The 26,559-nt window shown below is 39.4% G+C and overlaps 1 protein-coding gene across 1 annotated transcript in view; it reads right to left on the reverse strand.

The window, feature by feature from the left end:
* The window catches only part of THSD7B (thrombospondin type 1 domain containing 7B), a 597,991-nt gene that overhangs the window by 14,308 nt on the left and 557,124 nt on the right, over positions 1 to 26,559 (reverse strand). Inside the window, exons 18-22 of the mRNA XM_089520110.1 lie at positions 24,725 to 24,866; positions 23,285 to 23,400; positions 21,899 to 22,016; positions 9,356 to 9,501; positions 7,840 to 7,999 (exon numbers count right to left, since the gene is read on the reverse strand). Coding sequence (XP_089376236.1) covers positions 7,840 to 7,999; positions 9,356 to 9,501; positions 21,899 to 22,016; positions 23,285 to 23,400; positions 24,725 to 24,866 — 682 coding nt within the window. The remainder of the gene's footprint in view (positions 1 to 7,839; positions 8,000 to 9,355; positions 9,502 to 21,898; positions 22,017 to 23,284; positions 23,401 to 24,724; positions 24,867 to 26,559) is intronic.

Consider the following 26,559-nt stretch of genomic DNA (forward strand, 5'->3'; position numbering starts at 1 on the left):
CTCCCTCTCACCCTCTCACCCTCCCTCCTACCTATCTACCTACCCTCCCTCCCCCTCCCTCTTCCCGCTTACCTGCTTCGTCGCCGTGCTGCCTCTGCCACGGTTCAAGGGCCGGGGGCAGCTTGGAGCCCAAGAGGCCTCCAGGCTGCCCCTGCCCTTCTTCCGCAGCGGCGGGCAGGAGGACGGGGCCAAGCTTCGTCCTCCTCGCCGCCACCACCGCAAAAGAGCCGGGTGCAGCCTGGAGGCCTCTTGGCCTCCACGAGCAGCACCTGGCCCTTGAACCGCGGCGGTGGAGGAGGAGGTGGTGGTGTGGCGATGGAGCAGGTAAGCGGGAAGGGGGAGGGGAGGGAGGGAGGGTAGGTAGGGAGGGAGGGAAAGAGGAGAGGGACTTTTGTCCCCGGATTTGCTATGGGCGTATGCTCAAATCCGCGCATGACAAATCTGCGTATAAGGAGGACCGACTGTATGTACAGATAGATGTGTAATTACAGTTCTTCTTTTTTATTATATGTGTTTATGGCATTTCTCCCCTCAATCAGTGTCTTGAGGCAGTAATGGACTGGATAAAGGAAAACAAGCTCAAACTGAATCCAGACAAAACGGACGTTTTGTCTGGATGCCTAAACCAGGCATCAGGTTGCAACCTCCAATCCTAGAGGGGTTCACGCTCTCCTCAAAGGACTGTGTTCACAGTCTGGCGGTACTTCTTGACCTGTCACTTCACATGAGAAATAAGGTGAATGCGACGGTCAAGAGTGTCTGTTATCAGCTTCGGCTGATATGCCAGCTGCGCCCTTTCCTGGAACCGGGGGACCTTGAAACTGTAGTACATGCACTGGTAACCTCAAGACTTGATTTTTGTAATGTGCTCTACATGGGGCTACCCTTGTGCCTAGTTAGAAAACTGCAATTGGTACAGAATATGGCAGCCAGGTTGATCATCTAGGAGTGATCATATAACACCAATATTAAAGTCACTCCACTGGCTATTTATTAGTTTTTGGGCACAGTACAAGGTGTTGGTTATTACCACTGAAGTCCTACATGGCTTGGGCCCAACTTATGTATAGGACCGCCTACTTCCATACAATCCGCCCCATGCTCTTAGGTCTTCTGGGAGGAATTTACTGCGGCCTATAAAGACCAGATTGACTGCGACCTCCCAGAGGGCTTTTTCTGCAACTGCTCCCAGCCTGTGGAATGGTCTGCTGAACGAGATCTGTCAAATCACCAATCTAGATAGCTTCAAAAAAGCTGTTAAGACGGATCTCTTCCGGCAGGCCTTCCCAGAATAAATTACTTGGTCATGTAGCGACCCCTCACATATATCTGATGACTCTGTCCACTGTTATTGTTTTAATTGTTCATGTAATTTTAACCTTAAACAGTTTAATTCTTTGTTAAAGGGGGGGGGGGAGGATATTTTGTATATATGGTGTATTCTTTTAACATTGTAAGCCATTTTGATTGATTTTACAAAAAGCGGGGTAGAAATAAAAATTTTATTATATTTATTTATTTACAATAAAAAATTATAAAGTTCAAATTGAAATCACAAGTGTATTTACTGTCCCACTGATACTGGGGAAGGGATGGAAGGAACCTTTGAAAATATTTGAAAAATGATAAAAACAACAACTACCTATGTTTTGAGTGTAGAGAAACCCTGATGAGAAACAACATTTTCTGTGCAGAAAACAATATTTCTATTTAGAAATTCACTTGGAAAATACTGTTTCCACTTCAAGGAATCCTGGATTGATGAGAATCTTCACATTCTGCACAAAATTTGCATGTGGTTGTTTTGTGCAGAAATTAGCACTTTATGCAAAGGAAACAGAATTTTCTGAATAAAATTTGCACATGGTTCATTTGGACAGAAAACAACATTTTCTGTACAGGAATAATTATTCTGCATTGAAATATTATTTTGCATGCAGAAAATCCTGTTTTCTGAGCAAAACAAACATGTGCAAATTTTGTGCAGAATAAGTTTCAAATTGTGAACAGCATCACCTCCATGTTACTAGCAAGGCACCACTGTGGCCTGCCAGATATATATATATATATATATATATATATATATATATATATATATATATATATGGCTCCCACTTTGCAGTGAACCTGATTAAATGTTTTTGCCATGGTACAGAATCAGGCGGGCAAGTGGAATTTTGCTTGAATTCTTGATCATTGTACACCAATAGTTTAAAACCTGGCATGGCTAGTGGAACATGGGAGAAGTGGCTAGCAGCTGCAGCTCTGATAGCAGGGAAGGGTTTTTTATCTCTTGCCCAGCTGCAAGCATGTCTTCCATGAACCTACATCTTCCACTTTATTTCTCCCATCCTCCTCTGAACATGAAGTGTGGGTTTCTGGCAGAAATGACCATTGATAGGAAATGGGGGAAACATGGATTTGGAGAGCCTCCTCAGCAATTCAGAAAGCAAAGACTGGAATAAAATTGCAAAGGGATGCCACTACAATCAAGTGAGGGCTTAATCCTAATTCTGGCATTTACTAACAGCCTTGCCAATGGAAAACTGCTTAAAACTAAGTAAAGGTTTCAGGGCATACAAACAGGATTTGTTATCAATGTGAGCATTATGAACAGTGAACATTCATATTACTATCCCATTATTTGTGAATTTTGTCATCACCACTAGTCACCCAGCAGCCAGAGGAACAGGAAGCAAGGGCTGTTCCACTGGCTCAGCTGGTAGATCAGCAATTTTTGTTCTTTTGCCTTTTGAACTGCTTCTATACCAGCTGTTCATGGTAAGACAAATGGACCATACCATTCCATTCCAAACATTACATCCAGTCATTATGAGAACTGCACACCAAAACTGATGCCTGTGTTTCCCTGTTTTCCTTCCTCCCCCCATTACCTTTCCATTATGTGTTTAATGAAACTGTTTTGGGACTGTTTTGTTCTTATTTTTCTTAGGTGAAGTTCCCTTAAACTCAGAAAAGTTACTTTCATGGATTGCAAGCAACTCCCAGAACATTCCAAAACAGCGCCTCTTCCAAGCACTGAAACTGCCTATAAAGCTCATCTAGCACTTCAGCTTGTGGATCTACTAAATGAAAAAAACAAAACAAAAAAATATGGCACACACAACACTGCTGTAGGAACTGCTTTGGCTGCCTGTTTGGTAATGGGTCAGATTTAAGGTTTCCTTAGTAGAATAACCTCTAAATGACTTAGACATGGGAGATTGGTTTCCCACTTTTTTCATCCTTGAGGATTGTTTCCTCTGATGATTGTCTGGGGAGCAAATCCGCCCCCTTGGTGGTGCTACAAGCTCTAGACATCCACTGCACAGTTTTTCGGGCACAGAATTTAGCATGGTGATGCTCATTTTGTGCATTTTTTTTGCCTCTGATATTCAATATGTACTGACAATTCCTATTTTTAAGTGCATGATGAACACGTAACCATTAATGCCATGGCCCCAAATATACTACATTCTACATGTATTTAATTCTTAGGTATATTGCAGGCACTGTGCAGTGTATGTCCTCCCTCCAGTCCATCTCCCCTGATCCAGGCCTCGGAGGTAGAGAAGAACTGTTGGCCCTCATCCCCTTCCCCTACTCCTTTTGTGTCGTGTCTTTTTAGATTGTAAGCCTTAGGGCAGGGAACCATCCAATTAAAAAGATTGTATGTACAGCGCTGTGTAAATTTACAGCGCTTTATAAATAAAGGTTAATAATAATAATAATAATATATTGTTTTGCATTGTATGCTGTATCAACAATAACAATAACAATAAATAGTTTTATTTCTTACCCACCTCTCCTCACAGCGGGTTACAACATAGTTAAAACACAATCATTATATAAAATACACATATTAAGCTGCATCTCTACACAATATTTATATTAAAATATGTAGGACAATAATTAAATAAAAAATTAATTATTAAAAACTGCCTGGATAAGCCTATCAGAAGAGATAGGCTTCAAATGTGTTTTATGATCTGACAGCTAGTTTAGGATTTTTTGTGGGGGGGGGGGGGAAAGAAGGTATTTTGATGATTATCTTCAGAAGGGCCAAACAATTTATTAAGAATAGTACTCTAACTTGCTGTGGTGAGTAGAAAAGACATTGAAGGAGAAATTGTGAGGGAAGCTATGGAGAGGTGTTCTCTTTTTTCAAGACAATGCACCTGCTCACAGGGCTGACAAGACAATGGACATTTTGAAGAGTTTGTGGTTTGGGTGCATACAGACGAACCACCAGACTGACCAGATCTTGCTCCATTTGATTATTTCCTTTTTCCAAACCCTTTTGGAAGGGTTAAAGAAACGTGAGAAACAATGTGCCAAGTGTATTGGAGTGAACTTATGGAATAGAATGCAAGTTTCATGGCTCTAGGTCATTTCCTTCTTGGTTGGGCTGAGAATCTTTCAGGCAGCCTCTCATATGCACTAAATCTGGAACAGGAAGGGATGAATCTTATAGGTTCTGGAGTGTAAGGTTGCCAGGTCAGGACTTTCTCAAGTCCTGAGAATTCAGAACCAGTACCTAAGACCAAGGGACAACCCTGTGTGATATCCACAGCAGGAAGCCCTGGTCATGTAACAAGGGTACTATTATAAGAGGCAGAGCTTATGATGTCATCAAAAATGATAAATTAAGCATCCCTCACAGTTGCAAAGTCTAAAAAAGGAGGAAATACACATGTGTTCATTCCAATCCTGAAATTCCTCCACTTAACCATGAGGACTGGAGAAGAACCAGGCCTTGAGATCTGGAAACTTTACTGAAGAGGAATCATGAACCAACACATTTTTCTATCAAGGAGTTCTTAAGGACTTCAGACTGGTTGCTGCCCTCTAACTCTTAGTTTCTATTATCTTACATCAGAAATTTATCAGGATTTATACTGACTTTCCTAATAGAATAGAGATCTAATTTGAAAAGGTTTTATAGTATGCTATAAATGTGCATATATCTGTGACAAAAAGGTAGCATGCAGAACTAAGGAGATTTACTTTGACTGAAAGCAAGGGCAGGGAATCCATTTCCTATTTAAGCATGACCCATATGTTACAACCACTGAAAGTCTTCCAGTTTTGTGGTGTGTGTGTTCCTTTCCATGGCCTTGAATGGACTCTGAACTGTGAGCACCCATGATCCTAGAGGTGACAGATCACATACCCAGAGTGCTCAAACAAACATATTAAACAGATAGTTTGCGAGCTGCCAGGAAAGAATTCACACATCCAAGAGGGGAAGGCTAGGTAATTTACTGCCAGCATGTTTTGCACCCCAAAACATTTACAACCCAAATTCACACCTCCAGAATTCTATCTTGAGTGATCTTTCCCATACAGATTCGGCTGTTTGATGTATGACAGACACTCTGTTTCAAGCTAGTTTTTGCCTATAAAAGATCCCCAAAATTCCATTGTTCTGGGAGCTAGTATGGAGTGCAGGGGGACCCCAGGGCTCTCTCTGGATGCCTGCTAGTTCCGAGTGCTCCAGAACACCTGAGACCTACATCCCAGCCATGAGACCTCATCTTTAAGGAGCAACCCTGCTGATGGTAATTATCCCGTTAGTGAACCCCTTTATTCCTTAGTTCTTGTGTGCATGAATGTGTGTGCGCGCTTACATTGCTGTCTGCTTTTCCCCTCAATAAATTACAGTTCATTGGAAGAGTCCTGTCTCTGCAATCCTTTATCTTCTTCCTCTTGGGATACATATTGAGACAAGATTCCAAAGGGCTGTTTGTAGCTCAGCAGAAAGTAATTGAACGAATTATAAATTCCTGTGGTTCATAGTTACACATGGGAATTGCTGACTGGGGAATATAGATGTTGGTGGGCAGCGCCAAAACTGATTGTGTCCCAAGCCAAAAGTAGTAGAGATTGTGGCACTGCAGTGCTCCTGCTTTCTTTATACATCTCAATCGCTCTCTTGCTCTCTTCCCCTGTGCTACTCTCTCTCTCTCTGTATCATTCTTCTGCCCTTCTTGAAGGAAGCAACAAGTACAGTTGGTCTGCCTCAACAGCAGTCTTGCCATCCATGGATTTGAGTAACTGCAGATGGCTCCACCCCATTCACCCCAATGATGGCATGTTGCATGGTGCTTTATCATTAAAACCAACAATACTAGAGGTGAAGGGTCTGGAAATGGGGAAGGGTCTGGAAACCATGCCCTATGAAGAACGACTTAGGGAGCTGGGGATGTTTAGCCTGGAGAAAAGAAGGTTAAGAGGTGATATGATAGCCCTGTTTAAATATTTGAAGGGATGTCATATTGAGGAGAGAATGAGCTTGTTTTTTGCTGCTTCAGAGACTAGGACCCAGAGCAATGGATGCAAGCTCCAGGAAATGAGATTCCACCTCAACATTAGGAGAACTTCCTGACAGTAAGGGCTGTTCAACAGTGGAACACACTCCCTCAGAGTGTAGTGGAGTCTCCCTCCTTGGAAGTCTTTAAACAGAGGTAGGATGGGCATCTTTCGGGGATGCTTTGATTGAGAGTTCCTGCATGGCAGGGGGTTGGACTAGATGGCCTTTGTGCTCTTTTCCAACTCTATGATTCTATGATTTTAGTTCCCAAGGTTTTTGGTATCCATGGGAGGGGGGGAAGTCCAGAACAGCAACCCTGCTGATATGAAGGGCCACCTGTAGTATAAACAATTTTTCCCCACTGCAAGAAAATCTTTGAAAAACACAGTTTTTGAAGCTGTATTTGCAATTCAGGACTTATTCTGGTTTTGTACACAAAATAGAATTTTCTGCATATTTGCTGTGCAGAAAACAATATTTCCACTCAGAAAGATTATTTTTTGTGCAGAAAATGCTGTTTTATTTCCAGAAAATGCTATTTCTGATGCAAAATGGACACCTGAATTTTGCACAGAAGAAACCCCCAATTACAGCATTTTATGTGCAGGAAATATTTCTGTATAGAAACACCATTTTCTGTACAATATGTGAATTTTTTGCAGAGTAAGTTCCAAACTACAAAGATTCCAATTAGTCCTAGATTTCTGTCAGAATCAATCAATTGCCAAAAGTCATGTTTTTCATTGTTTTAATATTTTCAAATATTTTTGTGCCGCACCACTTCTCTCTCTTCACCGCACTACTGTCCTCTGTGCCACACCCCCCCCCTCCCTGTTCCTCTGGCATCTTACCTCACTTCTTTTCTATGCTATACTACTTCTCTTTTTCAATGATGCTCCTTTTCTCATTTCTACTGAGGATCACACAAAATAAGACTGAGTGCAGCATGTGGACTGTAAGGTTCAGATTCTCCACTGCTCACTTAAAGGCTGGTAGCAAGTGTCTAATTTTCAGCCCAACTCCATGTGGCTTACAACTTCATCTGTAGAGCCACTTTTAGGTTTGTACAAGAAAGCAACCATATATAGGCTTCACATACAAATTTGTGTCAAAGGACATATTCACTTTGTAGGACATTCAGGGCAGGGAATCATGTTGAGTTGTGGTTCCCATGTCAGTGGGGCAACAAATTCACTCTAAGTTTGAATCCTGGCTTTATGCATTGATGTAAGAGCCACCAGCCACCACCAACATGGTGTAGTGGTCTGAATGTTTGACTATGACTGGAGACTAGGGTTTGATTTCCAGCTTTGTCATGAAACCACTGGGTGACCTTGGGCAAGTCACATGCTCTCAGCCTCAGGGGAAGACAAAGGCAAACCTCCTGTGAACAAATATTGCCAAGAATCCCATAATAGGTTCTCCTTAATGTTGCCATAAGTTGGAAGAGGCTTGAAAGCAAGAAACACACATACACCACTAACAAGGTATCAAAAGGACAAAACAAGATCTTCTATAGAGTTTACCTGGGCAAGGCACAGAACATGGGAGTTTCAGGGCACCATCTTTAGAAGGAAGCTCTCCACAGAATGTGCTTTCTACTTGTTTAGATGATGCTGATAAAGATCCATCATGTACCATGCATGTGAGGTTCCGTACGTGGATGCCATCACCACACTGTCCACCCTAAGAGAAATAACAGAGGTTTACGGTATAGAAATAGCTCTTATCCTGTTGATAATAAATACTAAGTAGACTGTCTAGATCCTTCCTCCTAGAAGCCACCCAGTTTTTGTCAGCAAGGCAAATTGTGTCTTTGGGTGCTTGAAGTGGTAAAAAGATGAATGATGTCTTTCCTACATTCTATATTTGTATCCAGCCCTGCAGAACTTATGGTGTCATGGGCTTCACAATTTATAAAAGTGTCCCTTTGACAAAAAGGAGGACAGGTTCTCTTTTACCACTCTTGAAGCCTGCACTGAAGTTGATGCAAACAAAAGTAGTAATACAAACCCAAGTGGACTAAAAGATTAGTCATTTATAAAAGACTACAGCTGGTATCCTGATAGTTCCATCTAAGTAGAAATATTCTACCAATTTTTGAATGGTGAATGAACACGGATATAAATCCCATTGATGGAATGGATTTACTATAGGCCTCAATGGGAGCTGTTTTGTCTGTTGCTCAGAGTACTCTGTAGGGGTATTTATTGTGTGCCTGCCTTTAAAGCACATGTCACATCTTCATCTCTGCCATCCTTCTTCCCATGTGTGGTCCAATTAGTCCAACATATTGAAAACTAAGCATCCCCCAGATGCGGGAAAAACTGAGGGTGGAAAATCCAAATCAGTTGAAAGTTAATAGTAGATAATGGCTCAAACATTTTCGATGGAGCATGATCCAAGCAAGAAATAGGGAGGGGCAGAAAAGGTGTCTATGGCAAATCAATGCAAGCAGAATGCAGCATGAAGATGGAGAGGGCACACAGGCCGTGGGTGCTGACAAAGCAAAGGTATATGTATTTGATGCTTCACAATTCACCCCAGCGTTTACATTTTCAGTCCATTAAAAAAAAGTAATCACCCCAAAGAAGAAAAGTCACACTCAGCACTTCATGCAACAGCTTTAAACTATACTGTTTCAAGGCCTCTCGTTGTACTGTGACAGGCTACATAGTGTTCTTAGTGCAAAAATCAATTTTCTAGGTGGCAGAATTCTCTGAAATTAAATCATTCTTTGATCTAGATTTGAGGCTGTAAAAAAGATCTATGGTACTCATCTGAGTGCTATTAGAAGTGTATATTTCATTGACCTTTGCCATTAAATTACTTTTAATCAGCTGCTTACTTCCCTTTATGATGAATTCGCTGTGATAGGACACAGATTTCCCTCCTTGTTTTCAATAATATTAAAATAACATTGCCCTGTAACTTTTAAAACACATATTAAATGGCCTCATCATTCTGTGATATGTGACTAACAAACCAAGTTCATCTAATGCCGACAGTGCAAAGCTATGTCAGCCAGTGCACAAAAGATACCTCGACTTTGCATGGTGACCACTCTCCAAGGATCCAGCTGTAGCAGGGTTTTATGACACAGCTTCGGTACTGGGTGAGCTCAGCTGGACAGGGTCTTCCTTCTCCCTGGACTGGCATAATTATAGATCTGGTACGTAGCAGCTGACCTAAACAAGCAGAGGGTTGCTCTTACATATATTATACATTGCAGTTAGGGAAATTCTTATACTCTGCCTCAGGGACTCAAACTGCTTGGGAACTACCATGTCAGGATGCACAGGGAAGCCACTGAAATCCACAAACATCTGGATAATTTCAACCGGAAAGAAGAAACCCTTAAAGTGAACAAAATTTGTCTGCCAGTCCTGAGGAATAGCAAAATGTGGACTCAGCAAATGCAAATGGGAAACCACTCAGAGTCAGAGGCTTTCCCAGCGGATAACGATTACCAATTAGCAGACACTAATCCTCTTTTGCATTAACCTTCCAGCCTGAGGCCTGCCATCAGCACAGAACAATGCACATGCAAATCACCCCTGCATTCCCAGGTTCACACAGTATATAGATATACACTCAACTTTTTCCCAGCAAGCATTCTCTGAAGATGCCAGCCACAGATGCTGGCAAAACGTCAGGAAGAAACTCTTCTAGAACATGGCGACATAGCCTGAAAAACCCACCAAAAACTATGCTTGGGAACTCTCTATAAAAGAGAGGCTTTGGGCTGCCCCTGCCCCCATGCAATTCTTTTTTTTTTTAAAATTAATTCTAAAAGACTGTACTAAGGCTTGGATAACTGGCAGTAATAGTTTTAAATTAACATTTTATTTATTTATAACATGCTCTTCAGCTATACATACTTACAGAATGTGAATTTGACAGTTCCCTGCTTTTAGACTTACAATCCAAAATGACATGAAACAAAGGAAGAAGGGAATGGCAGTGGGGAAGGGGATCAAGACTAACTGATATGGCTGGTTCTTCTCTTCCTCCAATGCCAGGGCAGTGGCAGTTGGAATGGAGGCAGGGTGCTCTGCCTGCTTCAGGATGTAGGCATGGTGAAGCCATGCCTGCTCTCCCTTCGAGGCTGGGATGGTAGCAGTTAAGATGGAGCAAGGACCATTCATCTGCCTCTGGGGTTGGGCTTGATTGACCTGTGCCTGTCTTGTCCTCTCACCCTCTGAGACCAGGTGGTAAAAGTTAATATGGAGTATTTTTGGCCCCACCCACCATTGGTATGTGGAACTTAAGAGCCCCTTAAAAGTGAAGTTTTCCCTTAGACTAAAAGTTTCACCGTTCTCGCAATATGCAATCCTCAGGTGTATTGTACCCAACCAACTATGGACTCCTCAGGTTTTCAATATGAACAGTACCTCAGAGAATCTTACACACACACACACACACACACACACACACACACACACTTCTTGATAAACGATAGTGCATGCTGCCTTCTTTCTCCTGCTCTTTGCAATAGCTTTCCCCCTTACTCATCTCCTGTTTTTTTCAGCTTATCTGTCCAGATGTCCCTCTGGCCTTGTTTTAGTTCTAAAAAGCTGCTGTTTTTGCAGTTTTGTTGCAGCATACAAGAACATATCTTGTATCATCAGTCTATAGAGGGGGAACAAATACTTAATTTCTATGAGAAGTACCTTCAAACTCAGCTTTCAGTAGCATAGACTAAGGTGCTCAAACCTTTGTGGAATCGTGGCAAAACACATCCTGCAACATGTAGATGCATGAGAAATATTAACTTATGTCCCCTAGTAGGGATTTCCTTTAAAATAAATATTTGTGCTAGAACAATATTCCATCATTTGTTTCACAGAAACATAGTAACTGACATTACTAACATGACTATTCACTACTGTAGTTCAAACAGTGTTTCTGAAGCAGGTTTGCAATGAACACCAGTGGGTCCAAAGTACACATTATGTGCTGTTGTAAGGAAGAACTACCCTGTTCAGGCAATGTACGGTGGGGCGAAATGTAAAAGTGACATTTTGTAAGCAATTAATGCTCCTCACTCACACATTCTATTTCACTGGCTATCAACAGCAGCAGTTGGGGAAATGCTAATATCAAAAAGTTACTCACAGCTTGCACATACTGAATGTGTGACCAGTCACAGGACTGCACATTCTACAGTGCTGGCACTCTACTGGGGCAGTAAAAATGGATCCTTGTTGTTTCCACATGCATACTAATTTACCTGCAAACCATTCTACCAAGCAAAACTTGGTGTGTGTGTGTACATGCATACACATGATCATCCATGTGTGCTCCGAATAGACTAGGTTTCTTTTTAAATGAAGCACCTTTGCACATACGGATCAGTAAATACACAGTGAAACCCCTTCCCACATTGGCTGAATATGTAGACAATGGTAATGCATTTATATTATGAGTTTTTGATGCTAAGAAGCATTTCTGTTCTACTCTCATAGCACCCTTCTACATTCTTTTAACATACGATGGATTCCTATGAGCCTCCCTTCTTTGTTGTCATATCCCAAGTTGTTTATCTATATGTTATGAGACAATTTTAGGTCGTCATATCCATATACCTTCCTGTATTGTGTAGCTTGAGTCACATTTGTGCACAGAGTTTGGAAAGGTTTATTTTTTGGGGAGGTATAAAATTTCCAGAAAATGCCACCAGCAGCATATTCCGGGACTGGTACTCCATGCTGACAAGCATGGAGTGTAAACGGGTAAATCATAAACAGCATGGGAAGACCTTCTAATTGCAGAGGTGTAATCATATGTCTTCTAATGCACAAACACAGAATACTGTTGTCTTCTACAGGTTTTAGACAACATTTCCCATCATTCCTAGACAGCATGGCCAATCATTGTGGATGCTGGGACTGTAGCCCAAAACATTTGGAGGACACCACCTTGCAGATACCTCACTGTTACTCAATAATATTCAAGAGGGCGTTTTTTTTAGCCCATTGGGATGCTCAATGATACTGAAACTCCTTAGCGTAGAAATGTTCTCAAGTGTTTTAAAGGAAGCGACAACTATTCTGTCCGTTCATTCTGGGTTCACAAGATCTTCCCCTTTCCAGTAATGGGGAAACACATGAAAGTGAGAGAGATCCTCAGAATGCAAAGCAGTGTTGGATTCATAGTATCTATGATGCCACTATACTAATTGGAGTATATTAACACCCCATGTCTGTCAGCTGTAATTGGATGTGTCCGGTATATGCCCACTGCAGATCTGCCCACTCCCTTGCTTAATGAGATCGGTTGTGGGCTGATAAAGACAGAAAGCCTGCCTATTTAATACGATCTTCAGCCTTCTGCTGCTACCATTCACGAGGCCCTTTCCATTACAATAACAAGATGCTGTCTAATTGGAATAGTGTTAGAGAAAACATTTCTTCTCCAGGCCGTCCTCTGTGTCTGGGCAGTCGAGGATTACAAAATGAGATTGCTGATACTTTAATGAATGGCATTCAGCAGCACTATTATTCCAGAAATGGTAACCTAATTTCTTTTTCTATTCACTGAGTTAGGTATATTTCACTGAAAATAAATAGGTTCTTAATGGAAATTGTAAAACTGGTTATGGACAGTAATGGCCATTACAGTACTTGCAATTTTTCAGCTACAATAAATGTAATTTGGTCATAAAAACTCAAACTTCATTTGGTTGGAGGAGGAGGAGGAGGAGGAGGAAGAGGAAGAGGAGAAGAGGGAGGGGGAAGAGAAGAAGATGGTAAAAAAGAGGGAAAAAAGAAAAAGGTGAAAACTTATGATAACTGTTATTGTGAAACACAGCATTGGCATAATTATTAATCTTTTGTAATTCTCCCCACTACGTCATAGTTTGGGTTTTTAATGAAGTCCTATCACATATACAGGGAAATATTTACTAGTGTGCACAGTGAGATGTTTTAAAATAAACTCATGATTAACTTAAAAGAGCAGCAAGGGCTTGCTAAACCAATCCCCAGATAATAACTTACACTTCATTTACATCCTTTGCAAGCCATCATTTTATGAAGGTTAATTATGGGAGAGGAAATGACTGTAATAATAAGGATTTCTGTTTGTGCAATCATTCATTATGATCTCCCTTATCTTTATTGATTAACTCACTGTAGAGGAATATGAAAGCAGCACTATATGCTAGTTTGTCATCACTTTTATTACGCTTTTGCCTAAAGAGATGGAACTTAAAAATGAATTTAATTAAGGAAATACTGAAGCATTTCTATCAGCTGCTACTGATAAGCTAAGAATAGCTGACAAGCTTTAGTGAAGCAAACATATAACTGTCAGTAATGAAAACACAAATTAATCCAAACTTAATAACACTGGTTTTTTTAATGAAGGGTAGGCATTATGAAGGGTATGAATTAGTGGCAGAGAGGTTATTATGCCACATATTTGCACACAACAGGACATATTTTGTGCCATATATCTAAAGTCCATTTGTACCATATATCTGCTCTCCAAGTTTGTCATCCTTCTTTAGACACATGCTACTTCTCTTTCCATTTTCTTATCTGTCTAAACTTTATAAAAACCAGTGTTATTCAATGGCCCTTTTTAATTGGTTCATAGCAGGAATTTTCATATGGCATTTGAATGGAAATTGTGTTACAGAACTGGAGAAGAGCAGAGTTCTACTACTTCCTAGGTTGTTTAACTCTCTCAGACTTCAGTGGAATTTACTCAGTCTAACTGCTGCTGTACATGGGATTCTAGCCAATCTAATTATGTTACGCGCTCTCAGGTTTCAAGTTTTCTCAAGAACCTTTGCTTTCCACTGGAAATTGATAAGGGATCCTTGCATTTTATAGTGAGAATGGGCTTTTCAGTTAAGCCTATGGAAACAAAATCCTAAAAAGCTCCTTGAAGTTAATGAAGTAATTTGCTTTTATCCATGCCGTAATTTGCATACCCTTTTGCCTAATTTCAAAATGGGGGAAAATGTAATTGCAAATTTATACTTAAGAAATACAAAGGCTCTGCTTTTTTAACAACACACCGCTGTAATGACTGGACATGTAACAATTGCTATCTATTCTTCTTAATCAGATTTCTCTCTCTCTCTCTCTCTCATCTTCCACAAATAGCCAGCCCACTATTCAACAACCACACAGCGAGATGTTCCCCCATCCTAGTATCATATAGACTATGAATGAGAACAATGACAGCAGCAACTAGGAGGAAAACGAGTTTTTCATTTGTGAGGCTCCTGTGTCATTGTATCACAGTGCAACAACATAACTTCTTGCTCCTCATCATGCAGCTCTCAGAGATACACAAGCCTTACATTAAATAAAAAAAAAATCCTGGACAATACCTCCCCTTGCCAAATTTGACTGTCTCAAATGATGAAAAATGCTTTCATAAGCGTTTTTCCTGACAGGGATCCTCCACAGCACACACTCTAACTGCTCTGATTTGGCAGGACAGTCCTAATTAACTATATATTGTCCCACTTCTTGCATTGTACTAAAAATGTCCCAGATTCCCTCTCTTCATCTCACTTTACGCTGTTTTCCTCAGCTTACTTCAATTGTTGCAAACTGAGATCAAAATGCACACATAGGCCTGGTACATACCTCCCCGTCAGGGTGGGCTGGAGGCATCCGGTTTTCCCCTGGAGGGATGCCTCAGCAGTCAAACCGGGCTCTTTTTCTGACACCGTGCGGACATCACAAGTGTGTCATTGATGCACTCTTGACGTAAGCGATGCATAGCAACATCTGTATGCTGCGTATCGCTTACATCACCATGGTGGTACCCGTGTGGACAGGATGCCGCCATGATGCCACCATTGTCACGTGCTAGGGTTCTGGAGCATGCGGATGCTGCACGCTCCAGAACCCTAGTATTCGTGGCAGCATGCCACTTTTGGCTCATCTGTCCCAGGCCATAGTCTGCACTCAGTTAATGCTGCAGGAGAGAAATGAGGAGGCGGGATCCTGAAACTTCCCAGCAGATACAGGCAAAAGCAAGCAGCTGCATTCTCTTCTAACATATATGTTCTTCCGAATTAAACATGTTTGCAATGCTGAGCACCTTTGGCGTTGCTGTCCCAGTTTTCATCTGTGAAATGTTGGAGGGAGGGCAACAGTACAGAAACCATTTTGTCATTGAGGATCAGAAGACAGATATTCTTTACAGGCCTAAAATTTTGTTAATCATTAATTGGCAGGGAATCTTCCCCTCCCTAACAGTTATGTCATGTGTTCGTAAGAAAATGGGTCTCCCCTTAAGAACAGAGGCCATGGGTTCTCAACACCATACCTCTTGAGGGCTGTGGAATTGCAGTTTGCACACTAGAGGACTTACAATGTTAAAATGGAGATTGCAGAAGTATCTCCGAGCTTTCCATCTGCTTACTGCTACTTTGATAAACCCAACAACTGGGCCATATGTATCAGTGTCTGCAATTCTCCTCATTCCCTGGGAAATCATAGCAAGGTATGGAATCTGGAATCTGTAGTTACAGTTGGATATAGCACTTGGTAACACAGTGTGTTCCATAAACATCACGGTGTGCATGTGTGTGTGCATGTATTTAAAATACTTTTGGCTGCGGCTGATTTCTCTAAGTGATATTTTGATCAGAAATAAGTTAAACATTCACACTGTTCCTCTTACATTTGACTCCTCTTTTTCCATTCTTCTGTAGATAGTATAAATAAATCATTACAAAATGAAAGGAGTGAGTGATTCAGGTTTCATGGAGTTTTCTGAAAGAGGTAGCCTCCTCTGGGATGCTGCCTTAAGTGGAATCCATAAGATCAGTTTATTTTAGTTCTTCCTCCCGTCACATCTCCTGTCAATCTTCCTGCACTCAATGGTGGAAATACTGAGAAAAATGTTTTCTTTTTGTGAATTCTCACTACTGAAACTTATCACTTCAGCCTTGGGTTGAAATAAGAATTTTCCTTGAGCATGTATCTACACTATCAGTGTAAAGCAACATTCAATATTTTTAACTGCTTGGTCATCTAAACAAGACAGTTTGCAAATTTGAATTTTGTGGTAGAACTAGGGATTGCTAATACAGTCAGCCCTCTGCATCCATGGATTCAATCATTCATAGCTTGAATACACACACACACACACACCAAAAGCAAACTTTGATTTTGCCATTATGATATTATATATAATGGAATTTGAGCATCCCCAGATTTTGGTATCCACAGGAGGGAGGGTGTGTCTGGAACCAACCCCTAGCAGACATCAAGGGGCCACTGTAAAAAACAAAAGAACTACCAAGGACTATGAGACTGTGTGGGGAACACCTAACAATTACATTTGTTTCAACCTGATTTCAATGCACAGTGTTGATGTGTTTCCTGTTTTGTTATAAATGAAGTCAGTTATATTGAAACACCAGCACACTCTGGTCAACTTAGCTTAGATATTTGAACTAGGCCCCTTCTGTCTGCCAAATTTGGATTCAGTAATGTCAAGAATTTGGAGGATTTTTAAAAGTTTGAATAAGATTGCCACATTGAATATGGAAAGGTGCCTCTATAACTTTAATAATTAACAGACCATGTGATGTCAAGTGTAACTAATTTCATAGCCGACCTTTCAAAAATCAAGGTACCTAATGACTGTATGAGGTGGCTCAGCAGTTAAGACGCTGACTCTGTCAATTGCAAGATTTGCAGGTCAGCATTTCATGAGCCAAGTGCCTCATGATGGGGTGAGCTCCCATCACTAGTCCCAGCTTCTGCCAACCTAGCAGTTTGAAAGCATGTGGAAATGCAATTTGATAAATAGGCACCACTTTGGTGGGAAGGTAACAGCGTTCCATGCAGTCATGCTGGCCACATGACCCACAGAGTAGTCTCTAACAACACTGGCTCTTCAGCTTAGTAATGGAGATGAGCACTGCCCCCTACAGTCAGACACGACTTGACAACCTTGTCAAAGGAAGAACCTTTAATTTTACCCTTAATGACTGTAATGAAAATTAAACTTCAGGTAAATGACAGAAGCCAAAAGAGTTTGTTAACTGTAACACCAGTTATGAGATTTAACTTATTATACACCCCTACAATTTGGTACATGACAAAAGACCATCAGAAGTTTGAAAATGAGAAGTCCAGAAAACTGCAGCCAGGTAGCAGCTTAGACACCTCTCATTAGAGCAGTATTTTAGAGAGCAAGGCCATACAGTAGACAATCCAGACTTGGTTGGTGCTTTATATTTTTACTTATTTGTTTGTGATCAAACATATTTAACTTTAGGAGTTTAATTGAATGGCTTTCATTATCAGATGGTCAAGCTTTATTAAATTTATGCATTGAATACTAGTATAACCATATGGACTGGATGAAAACATTTGATGGGTTTGCTACTTTTAATAAAGAAGTGATAATTGCTTCATGAGGGAGAATTAGTCATTGTAAGATTTAGCTTGATATTCAATGGGTTCGTTTTTGCCAGCACTACATCTCATTCTAGGGTATTATTTTACATTGCATTATTACAATTCTAAGAATTAATTCCTTGGAGAAGGAGAGAAGTATGTCCTTCAGGGCTCTTAAGCCTTCAAAAGCTTAACGAAACTTATACAAGAGAATTTATGAAGACTGCCTCTTTAAGTAAGTGTCCAGGTACATTCCTCATGCTTTAAAATACTTTGAATCACAGATAGTATATTTTGGCATTGTGAGCTTCTTTAAGCTTTTAGCTTGGCTTTGTCTCTTCCCTTATAACATTACAGAACATGTTTTGTATGAAACACTGACAAGAAATTCAGCTCTGTCAATACTACAAAGCTGCATGACTTTCATTAAAAAAAAAGATATTAAGAAGCTCTGCATCCATACTCCTCATTCTGACTAGCAATTGCTCTCCTTGGAGACCAGATGAGAGCTACTATAGGAAAAAACACAAAAATGCCTGCAACTAAAATTATACTATTCCAAAAGAATTTGCCTTGACACAAAAGTCTGCATGTACACCTTCCACCTTCACAACAACTCAGGAAAGTTGAAGGCTTTTCAGGTTTTCAAAATAGTAATACTGGACAATCCTGATGCTCTCCTGAAATGTAGTAAATGGGCAGGGCACCTATTGAAGCTGTTTTCTCTAAAAAAAATTATAAGATTTTCCTTCAACAGTATTTAAATTTTGAGTCTGTGTCCTACTTTGAATTGTATTTAATGAAATAAGTTGGTATATTTAACTAACAAAATGATTTGAACAATGTATATTGTGTATGTCCATCTTTATTATTTCTAATCTCTCTCTCTCTCTCCCCTTCCCTCTCTATCATTTTATCCATCCAACTATAGATATAGATACAAACATTTTCTGAATAGCTCATTTTTCTGTTTACTGATCATTTTAGAGCCACCCACTACTGTTATGTTTATATATAGTTAACTTTATTTTATTCTTCAGTTAAAAATACAAGAAATTGCATGACAGAGCTCAGGGATTTAAAAATCACCCAGTTTGGTAAGCAAACTGATTTTCATATCCAATGTTGCCTCTGTCTGGGCCAACAAGAGGTGCAGAACTCTTTGCATTGTGTTGAAAATGGAAAGAATATTTTTAAAATATTGCAAAAATGATTTAAAAAATGTTTCTTGAATGACAGGAAACCCTGATGAGGAGAATTGTAGATTGATGAGAATCTTCACAGTGTGGGGTGTACTGTGCATAAAATTCACACATGGTTTTGCACAAAAATAGCATTTTCTCCTACGAAAAGCAATTTACCTGTGTAAGTCCTAAAATACACAATTTCTCTGCAGGAAACAAAACTTCTCTATTTTCTGCATAGAACAAGCTATGCTGAATATGCTGGCTTTTGGGACAAAATCACTACATGTGAAGTTATAATTCCTGAACTATAAATACATATCCTTTGAAAATTGTGCAGTTTTTATAAGACTCTCACAGCAGGAAATTGCATTTTTTTTTTTGCATGAAAAGCATGTCTTCTCCTAAAAACCACAATTTTCTCACAAGAAACACAGTTTTCAGAATCACACTTCTTTATTCACGAGGGGATGGTTCACACATGCACACACACACACACACACACACACACACTGTATATGAGTTAAAGTACTTACATTGACCTGTGTATGTCAACCCTCGATTTTCGGGTCAATTTTTTGACTCAAATTTCTAGACTTGTACATGAATATATAAAGTATTTAAGATTATGCCTGCAATACCATCTTAAATTCTATTTTAAATTATATGTATAGATTTGGACAGGGAATGCAATGGATCAAAAACCTTTTACTACTGTGCCCCCATGGAACAGAAGACTTGAATGCAATTTTTACTGCAGCAACAGCAGCAAGTCATATTTTCAAACAGTTCCATATCTTAAAGTAGAAAATAAACGGAGTAGTCTTATGACTCCAAATCTACATTGGTAATTTAAAATAAAGTTAACAAATGAAAAAAAAATTGAAATGTTACTATAAAATAAAATATATCAATATATTGCAGGTATTGATAGTATTCATATGTCCGAAATATTTATCTCTGTCTATCTGAATGTTCCTGGTGTTTTCTGAGCTGAAGACAGGACAGGTTGATTTGGAAAGTGCGAGGAATTCAGCTGATTCTTACTATGGACACTCCCTGATCCACACTGCTTGGTGGTCTGCTTCAACCTTCAGGGTCAGTAATCTGTGGATAAGTCTCTCTGGCACAATCATGGCACCAGGAGCTCACCGTGGTGGGTGAGAAGGAGAGGCACAATAAATTGTTCTTGACATTCTGCTGCCTCACTTTGCCCAAAGTGGAGGCCAGCCCTAGCTTTTCAAGCAAATTGCTTGGAGCTAGCTTTGTTTCTGGCTAACATACAGTTTAATGCTGAGGCCATCACTTCATAGAAAATAACATTTACTTAGCTTTGATCAGTATAGCACTTGTGATAAAGTGTATGTGACAGTGGAGAGTCTGTGGATAGTACTTTTGTTACCTCTTTTCCCACCCATCTTAGTCCTAGCAGATATGAAAAATGATTACACAGTCATGGCTGTAATATTTCCAAGACCATAACACATAATATTCAAACCACAAGCTGTATTGTAAAGCCCCTGTTAGAAATATAGGCAGAGAAATATTTTATGAAGCATTTCCATTAAAAATTTGCTCTGAAAAATTGCTAATAATAATAACAATTACAATGATTATTATCACCATATAGCTCACAAACAAAAAATTAGGGGAAAAATAACAATGAATTTAATCCTTTTCTCCTAAAATTTCATGCATATCAATCAAATTCTTTAACTTCCTTCCCTTCACACATTGTACACATCCCACTATGAAACACACACATTCACATCTGAAGTCCACATTACATTATTTCAAACACTGTCTTTATTAAAGCTACTGCAGCTGTACCATATGTCTTTTAATAAATATTTATGGTTGAGAAGATTCAGTGGCAATGCAACACAGACTGAACTAAAGATCTTAAATTCTGGGCAAGCATATAAGGAAGAAGTCATTCCTTCCAGCAGCCCAGCACCAAGCCAATAATAATAATAATAATAATAATAATAATAATAATAATAATAAAAAATATGCCACCCAATCATATTATTATTATACCTTTTAGGACTTTGTATGTCAAAAGCAGTCAGTGTCTTCAATTGAGCTCAGAAGCAAATTGAAAAATGGTATAGAAAGCTCTGTCTGTAGCTGCCAAACAATTTCTGAAGCTTGTGATGCATGCATTAATGCTCTCTAACTGAGAATAAATTCCAGTGTGAACCATCCTAGCAAAATCTTCTTTCGCAAAGGCACTCTTGGCTACAGTAGCCACATGGCAATGCCAGTCCAAGTACTCCCAAGCTGTAAGTCTGATCACCCCATCCAAAGTGCAACCCCATCCAGAACAGGTTGAAATTACAATCCTAGGGCATCTTTCCTGTTGACCATCACTTCTGTCTTATTTAGATTCAGCCTCAAATTACTGACCCATATGTAATCTCTTACAGCACTCAAAGAATGATTCAGGACCTCCCTATCTTCCCTAGCACCAGTTGCAAAAGAGGGAAAAATCCAGATTTCATCAATCCACTGGTGAGAAACCAAACACAAAACTTCAGATGGTCTCTCCAGAAGCTTTACCTTGAAGTTAAAAAGCACTGAGGACATTATTGAGATTTGCAGAACTTTAGAGAGTAATGACCATAATGCTGAAAAATAGTTCTCCAGAACTGCCTTCTGGGACCATTTAGCGAAATGGACCAGAACTACCACCAAAAGAGCCCCTAATCCCATATCTGACATATGTTTCAAAAGGATACCACATTTGACTATACTAACCACAACTGAGAAGTCTAGCTGAATCAACAACAGCAAAATAGGAAAAGTGTTAATGAAAGCCTTGAAGTTGAAAGAAAGCCTATAAATTCTTACCTTAAAATACATAATAATGAACCAAAACTCTACTTATGTCATTTTATAAAAAGATACTGGTGCAAAAAATGGCACATTCATTTTAATGTGCATTAGAATACATTTCTGTATGTGTGTTAGGAGATAAAGATATATACAGTATATATAGGCATGGACATTGTTACCTGCAAAGCCACATGTATGAGAACATTCTGACCAGGCTGACCACTCAGAAAGTTGGCAGTTTACTACACATTCTACATGGCAGTCAATAATAACTTTTTCGGGTTTCTCCAAATTTAGCTACAAAAAAAAAGATAGAATAAGTCACTCGTCATTGATAGCCAAACTGAAGTAAAAAGGAAAGAAAAGGAACTTGAAATGTAACACCCAGGGGGCATCTCTTAATACTGTCACATTCACCTCTAGTTTATCCAACTTCAAGTTGGGGCATATTTTAGCTTTCAGCAGGGCACCACTCTTTTTCTTTCTTTTTAATTAAGGTAACTAGCTAAAGCATATTTATGTATGCCCTCCTGCCTGTGTGTATTCTGCTTCAGTTTGGTGGCAGTCACAATGTAGAAACACTCTAAACTTTCTTACTCAGAAGACTCCTTGAGTTCAGTGAGACTGCAACAGGTAAATGACTAACAGCAGGGGAGTATGATAGAATGGTGGGTGGCATCAATGTGACCGACAAGGAGACACACTTGAGAAAGTCATTTGCAAGTGAGTGTTGCAGGATATGAGAACCGGAGGAGTAAGAAGAGGCTTACAGATATTAGAAAGGAAGGATTACAGTGAGGCTGTGGGATAGGACTGCTTTAAGAGGAGATTCAGTTACATTAAGGTTAAGTTATCAGTTAATATGATCATTTGCTGTTTCAAGTCAAATGATGGTTTGCTCTGTTGTTAATTTTTTATAAATAAATACACTCATGATTTATAAACAGCTCATTCCTTAGATACTCTAGGATAGCCTATCAAACTTCACATGTTTGATTTAACTACATAAACAAGCATGTAACAGGCTTGCTCCATCCCTTTTCATTGTCTGTAAGTGTCTTCTATTAAAGGGAGGGGTTTAGGGCTGGACTCAGTGATTCAGACTCAGCAAATAGATTGGGAGACTTGCCTAGTGGCTTCTATGGGACAGGGTCTTGTAGAGCAGAAGCAGGAAGAAGGTAGATTTAAATATGTTGGTAGATAACTACACGATCTTCAAGAATTTCTAACTTCTTATTCCTGAACAGTAGCAGCAACATTATATTGGCCTAAAAGATATTGCTGAAATGAAGAAAGCTTTGGACAACCAGGAGAGGGTTATGATACAAGGGTTGTGAAAAGTGATCAGTTTGGATGTTGCTCAGGAAAAAAAAATCTTGGACTCAGGATCCTTTCATTCTAAATGTACCCCTTTCACATCCATGTCAGATAGATGGATTTCAGGGTTGCAGTGTTTTCAAATGAGACAAGAAAAAAACTTTGAAAGCCAGTCCCTTGTGATGCAATTTTTTAAAACACATATTAACAAACATATATATTGACAGAGGGCCCACATGAAACCTCACCTGCTCACAATAGTTCTTATTCACAGCTTTCCCATCACTACGTACACAGCTCAGAAGACGATTCCTAATTCCTTGTCCACAAGTTGCATTTTCATTTAATTGGCATGTGCTCCAGTCTAGAGATACATTACAACTGCATTTAGTTTTGCCAGCCACTGCTGAAAGAGTCTTTTAATTTTTAAAACACTGAAACTATCTTTGTCGGGTATGGTCATATGAAAGGCAAGTAGAGATTATTTAGGAAAAACAAGCAACCAAACGATCATAGATAGGCTTAGATGGTCAAGTCTTTGTTTCAGTAGCTCATAAATGCCACAGTCTCTTTGAGCGTGATGACAACTGTCCAGCACTGATAAAATGTATCATTTAAAAACAGTCCATTTTTTTTCAAGTCCCACACTGCTCTCCTGGGTAACAAAGTTAGAAACATTTTCTCTATCAAAGCAAAGCTTGTCACATTTTCCAACTGAAAAGTGAGCCATGTTCCATTAAACATATAAAAATAAAGTGCTTTAAAACTGTTAATGTTGTCTTCAATCCAGCATATATAATCTAAACAAGCTGATGATTTCATGTATCATTCTGTAAAAGTAATGTTCAAAATGACCACAAACCACAAGCAAATGTAAGTCTTTTCAGTCTTCAAGGTGTAAGTACAATGGTTATCCACATAGAGGTCCCCCTCCCCATGGTCTTTAAAAATGTTCAGTTGTATAGATTTGTGTGTTTCCCTATTAGTTAACAGAAACAAGAATGTCAAAAAGAAAGTCTAGGTCACTACGAAGACAGGCTGTAGTCATAGCATTAGTACTGCTTCCCTCCTTGGTTAAACATCATCTTTTGGATAAGAAGGAAAGCACAATTTTTGATGGGAATGTAGTGTAGGGTAAAGAAGATCTCATTCCTTCTTTATCTGTACTATGATCCAGATTATGGTTTACAAAGGCACATATACAAATGTGAATGCTGATTAAATGTACTTTAGGCACATGTAATTAGCAATAAGCACTAGGGAGTGCAAAGGGATTTACTTCTAAATAAATATGCAGTGGCCTATAAGGAGATATTAAATGAAAATACAAATCCTGCCTGTTGAATACACAGAACATAATTTAAAATAGGTAAGCACTTTTAAATGCAGGCCAGCTTGTAAAAAAATTGCTGATTAAATGTTTGCCTTGTTATTTCTCTATTTTACAGTTCTTTTCATTGTTCAGAATGCTTTGGTTTTCTCAGCCTCCAAACAACTAACATAAGGAACTAAACAACATTAGGAAGTTAATTTACCTTCATGGTTGAAAGATAAGGACTTGGAATAAGCCACCTAGCAATCTTCAAAGCTATATGAGCATTTGAATCATGTCTCTAGTACCTATGGCTATCACTATCCGTTCTAATATCCCACGTCTTTGCCTCTTCAGTATGGTGAAGGGTGCTTACCTGTTAAATTGTAGTGATAATGAAAGCAATTTTGGTTCAGAACACAAGGTCGCATTTGTGAACTTTCAGGGCAGGTCTTGGATTTTAAAGGAGATCGCAACACATGCCGAGTCCGTGTTTGCATGATGTTGGGGTCACATGGCTAGGAAAATAAGAGACAAAAATGTGAAAACATATTAACAGACATGTGTTTGGAATGGGTTAGGACTGATGGGTTAATTGAGTTATTAACCTTTCAGGCTAAATCATCCTCATTGAAATACATTGAATAATCATGTCATGTTGTGTCATGTCATGTCATGTCCTTCACATTAACTTGAAAGCAATATAAAGGTACTTTCTGTGTGTACAGGGAAGAAACCACCGATATGGTCAAGGGATTCTTTATGGTAGTTGCTACAGCAACAGCTAATGAGCCAAACCATTGTTTCCTTTAAAAACAGTTCAGCTCATTAATTTTAGAGCTGCAGAAGGTAAAACCAAAAAAGAAAGCTATGATCATGGCTCACAATTTCTATCTATGTTCCACTCCAGTTCCATTCTGGCAACCTTTTGGGAGACTGAGTTTAGGTTCCATTGGTCTCCAATACTGTAAAAACAGAATCCATTCTTCCATTGTATACACCCAGTGTTTCTTCATACCATAATTAAGAAGTATAATTAAGTGTCTGTCAGGGCCCAAACCTCTAGCCTAGCCATCACTTTGAACATTTGATTGTTTTAGAAGGTGTCATTTACATGGTTTAAAAGATATATTAAATGACACCTTCTAAAACAATCAAATGGTAAATATTCCAAATAATGATTTTTCTCTAGGAGATGAATTAAGAGAGTAAAATCGAGAATTGTAAATATCACATGCCAAAGACAAGAAGGCTGGCAGACTGGAAATGTCTGATTGTCTGTGATCTTGTCTATATGGAAATCAACATGTTTCTTAAACTGATATGAGGAAGTGTTTTGTAAACAGGGTGGTGGTACTCAGGCTTAACCAGGCTATCACGAGATGTGGAAAATAGATTGGACTCATTGATACTTCCATTTCAAAAAGCAACTTGAATGAAAATGAGAAATAAGTTCTGATCTGTTTTGGTCCTACTACCAAGTGAAGGTGAGACCCATGTATGAGATGAAGATCACAGAATCATAGTTAGAAGAGATCAAAAGGCCCATCCAGTCCAACCCCCTGCCATGCACGAATACACAGTCAAAGTACTTCCAACAGATGGCCATCCAACCTCTGTTTAAAAATCTCCAAAGAAGGAGACTTTGCCACTCTCCGAGGCAGCATATTCCACTGTAGAACAACTCTTTCTGTCAAGATATTCTTCCTAATATTTAGGTGGAAGATGAAGGCTAGGACCCTGGACAGGGACAACATGTTTATTCAAAACTTATTTGTTAGCAGTCAGCACGATGGCTAGCTATTATTCAGCTGAAGAAGGCAAAAGTAGTTACAGGAGAAACCCTGAGTAACTGCCAGGGGTTTTTCATTTCAGCTAGGGAGTGAAGACCAATGAATAAAGTATGTTACTCTGGGTCCTGCTGGTACCATTTGATGCAGTCATTGGCTTCTTCTTGGATTTTAGAGTTCCAGGATACCAATGTGTGTGTGTGTGAAGTTTTTCAGAGTAGAAGACCAATAGGGTTGGTCACTTACTTGGGAAGGATCAGGGAGAATATCAGCCTCTTGTTAGAGCCATTAAGGACTCCATAGCCCTGGTAGAATCCAATGCTGCTCTTTACCTTGAACCAAAGTTCAATCATTCATATGGAAAAGATATAAATACAGTCAGCCCTTCTTATACACAGATTTTTTTATACATGGATTCAAG

This window comes from Sceloporus occidentalis, unplaced genomic scaffold (assembly GCF_023333645.1).
Source record: "Sceloporus occidentalis isolate IW3139 unplaced genomic scaffold, rSceOcc1.0.p SCAF_4, whole genome shotgun sequence".
NCBI classification, from domain to species: domain Eukaryota; kingdom Metazoa; phylum Chordata; class Lepidosauria; order Squamata; family Phrynosomatidae; genus Sceloporus; species Sceloporus occidentalis.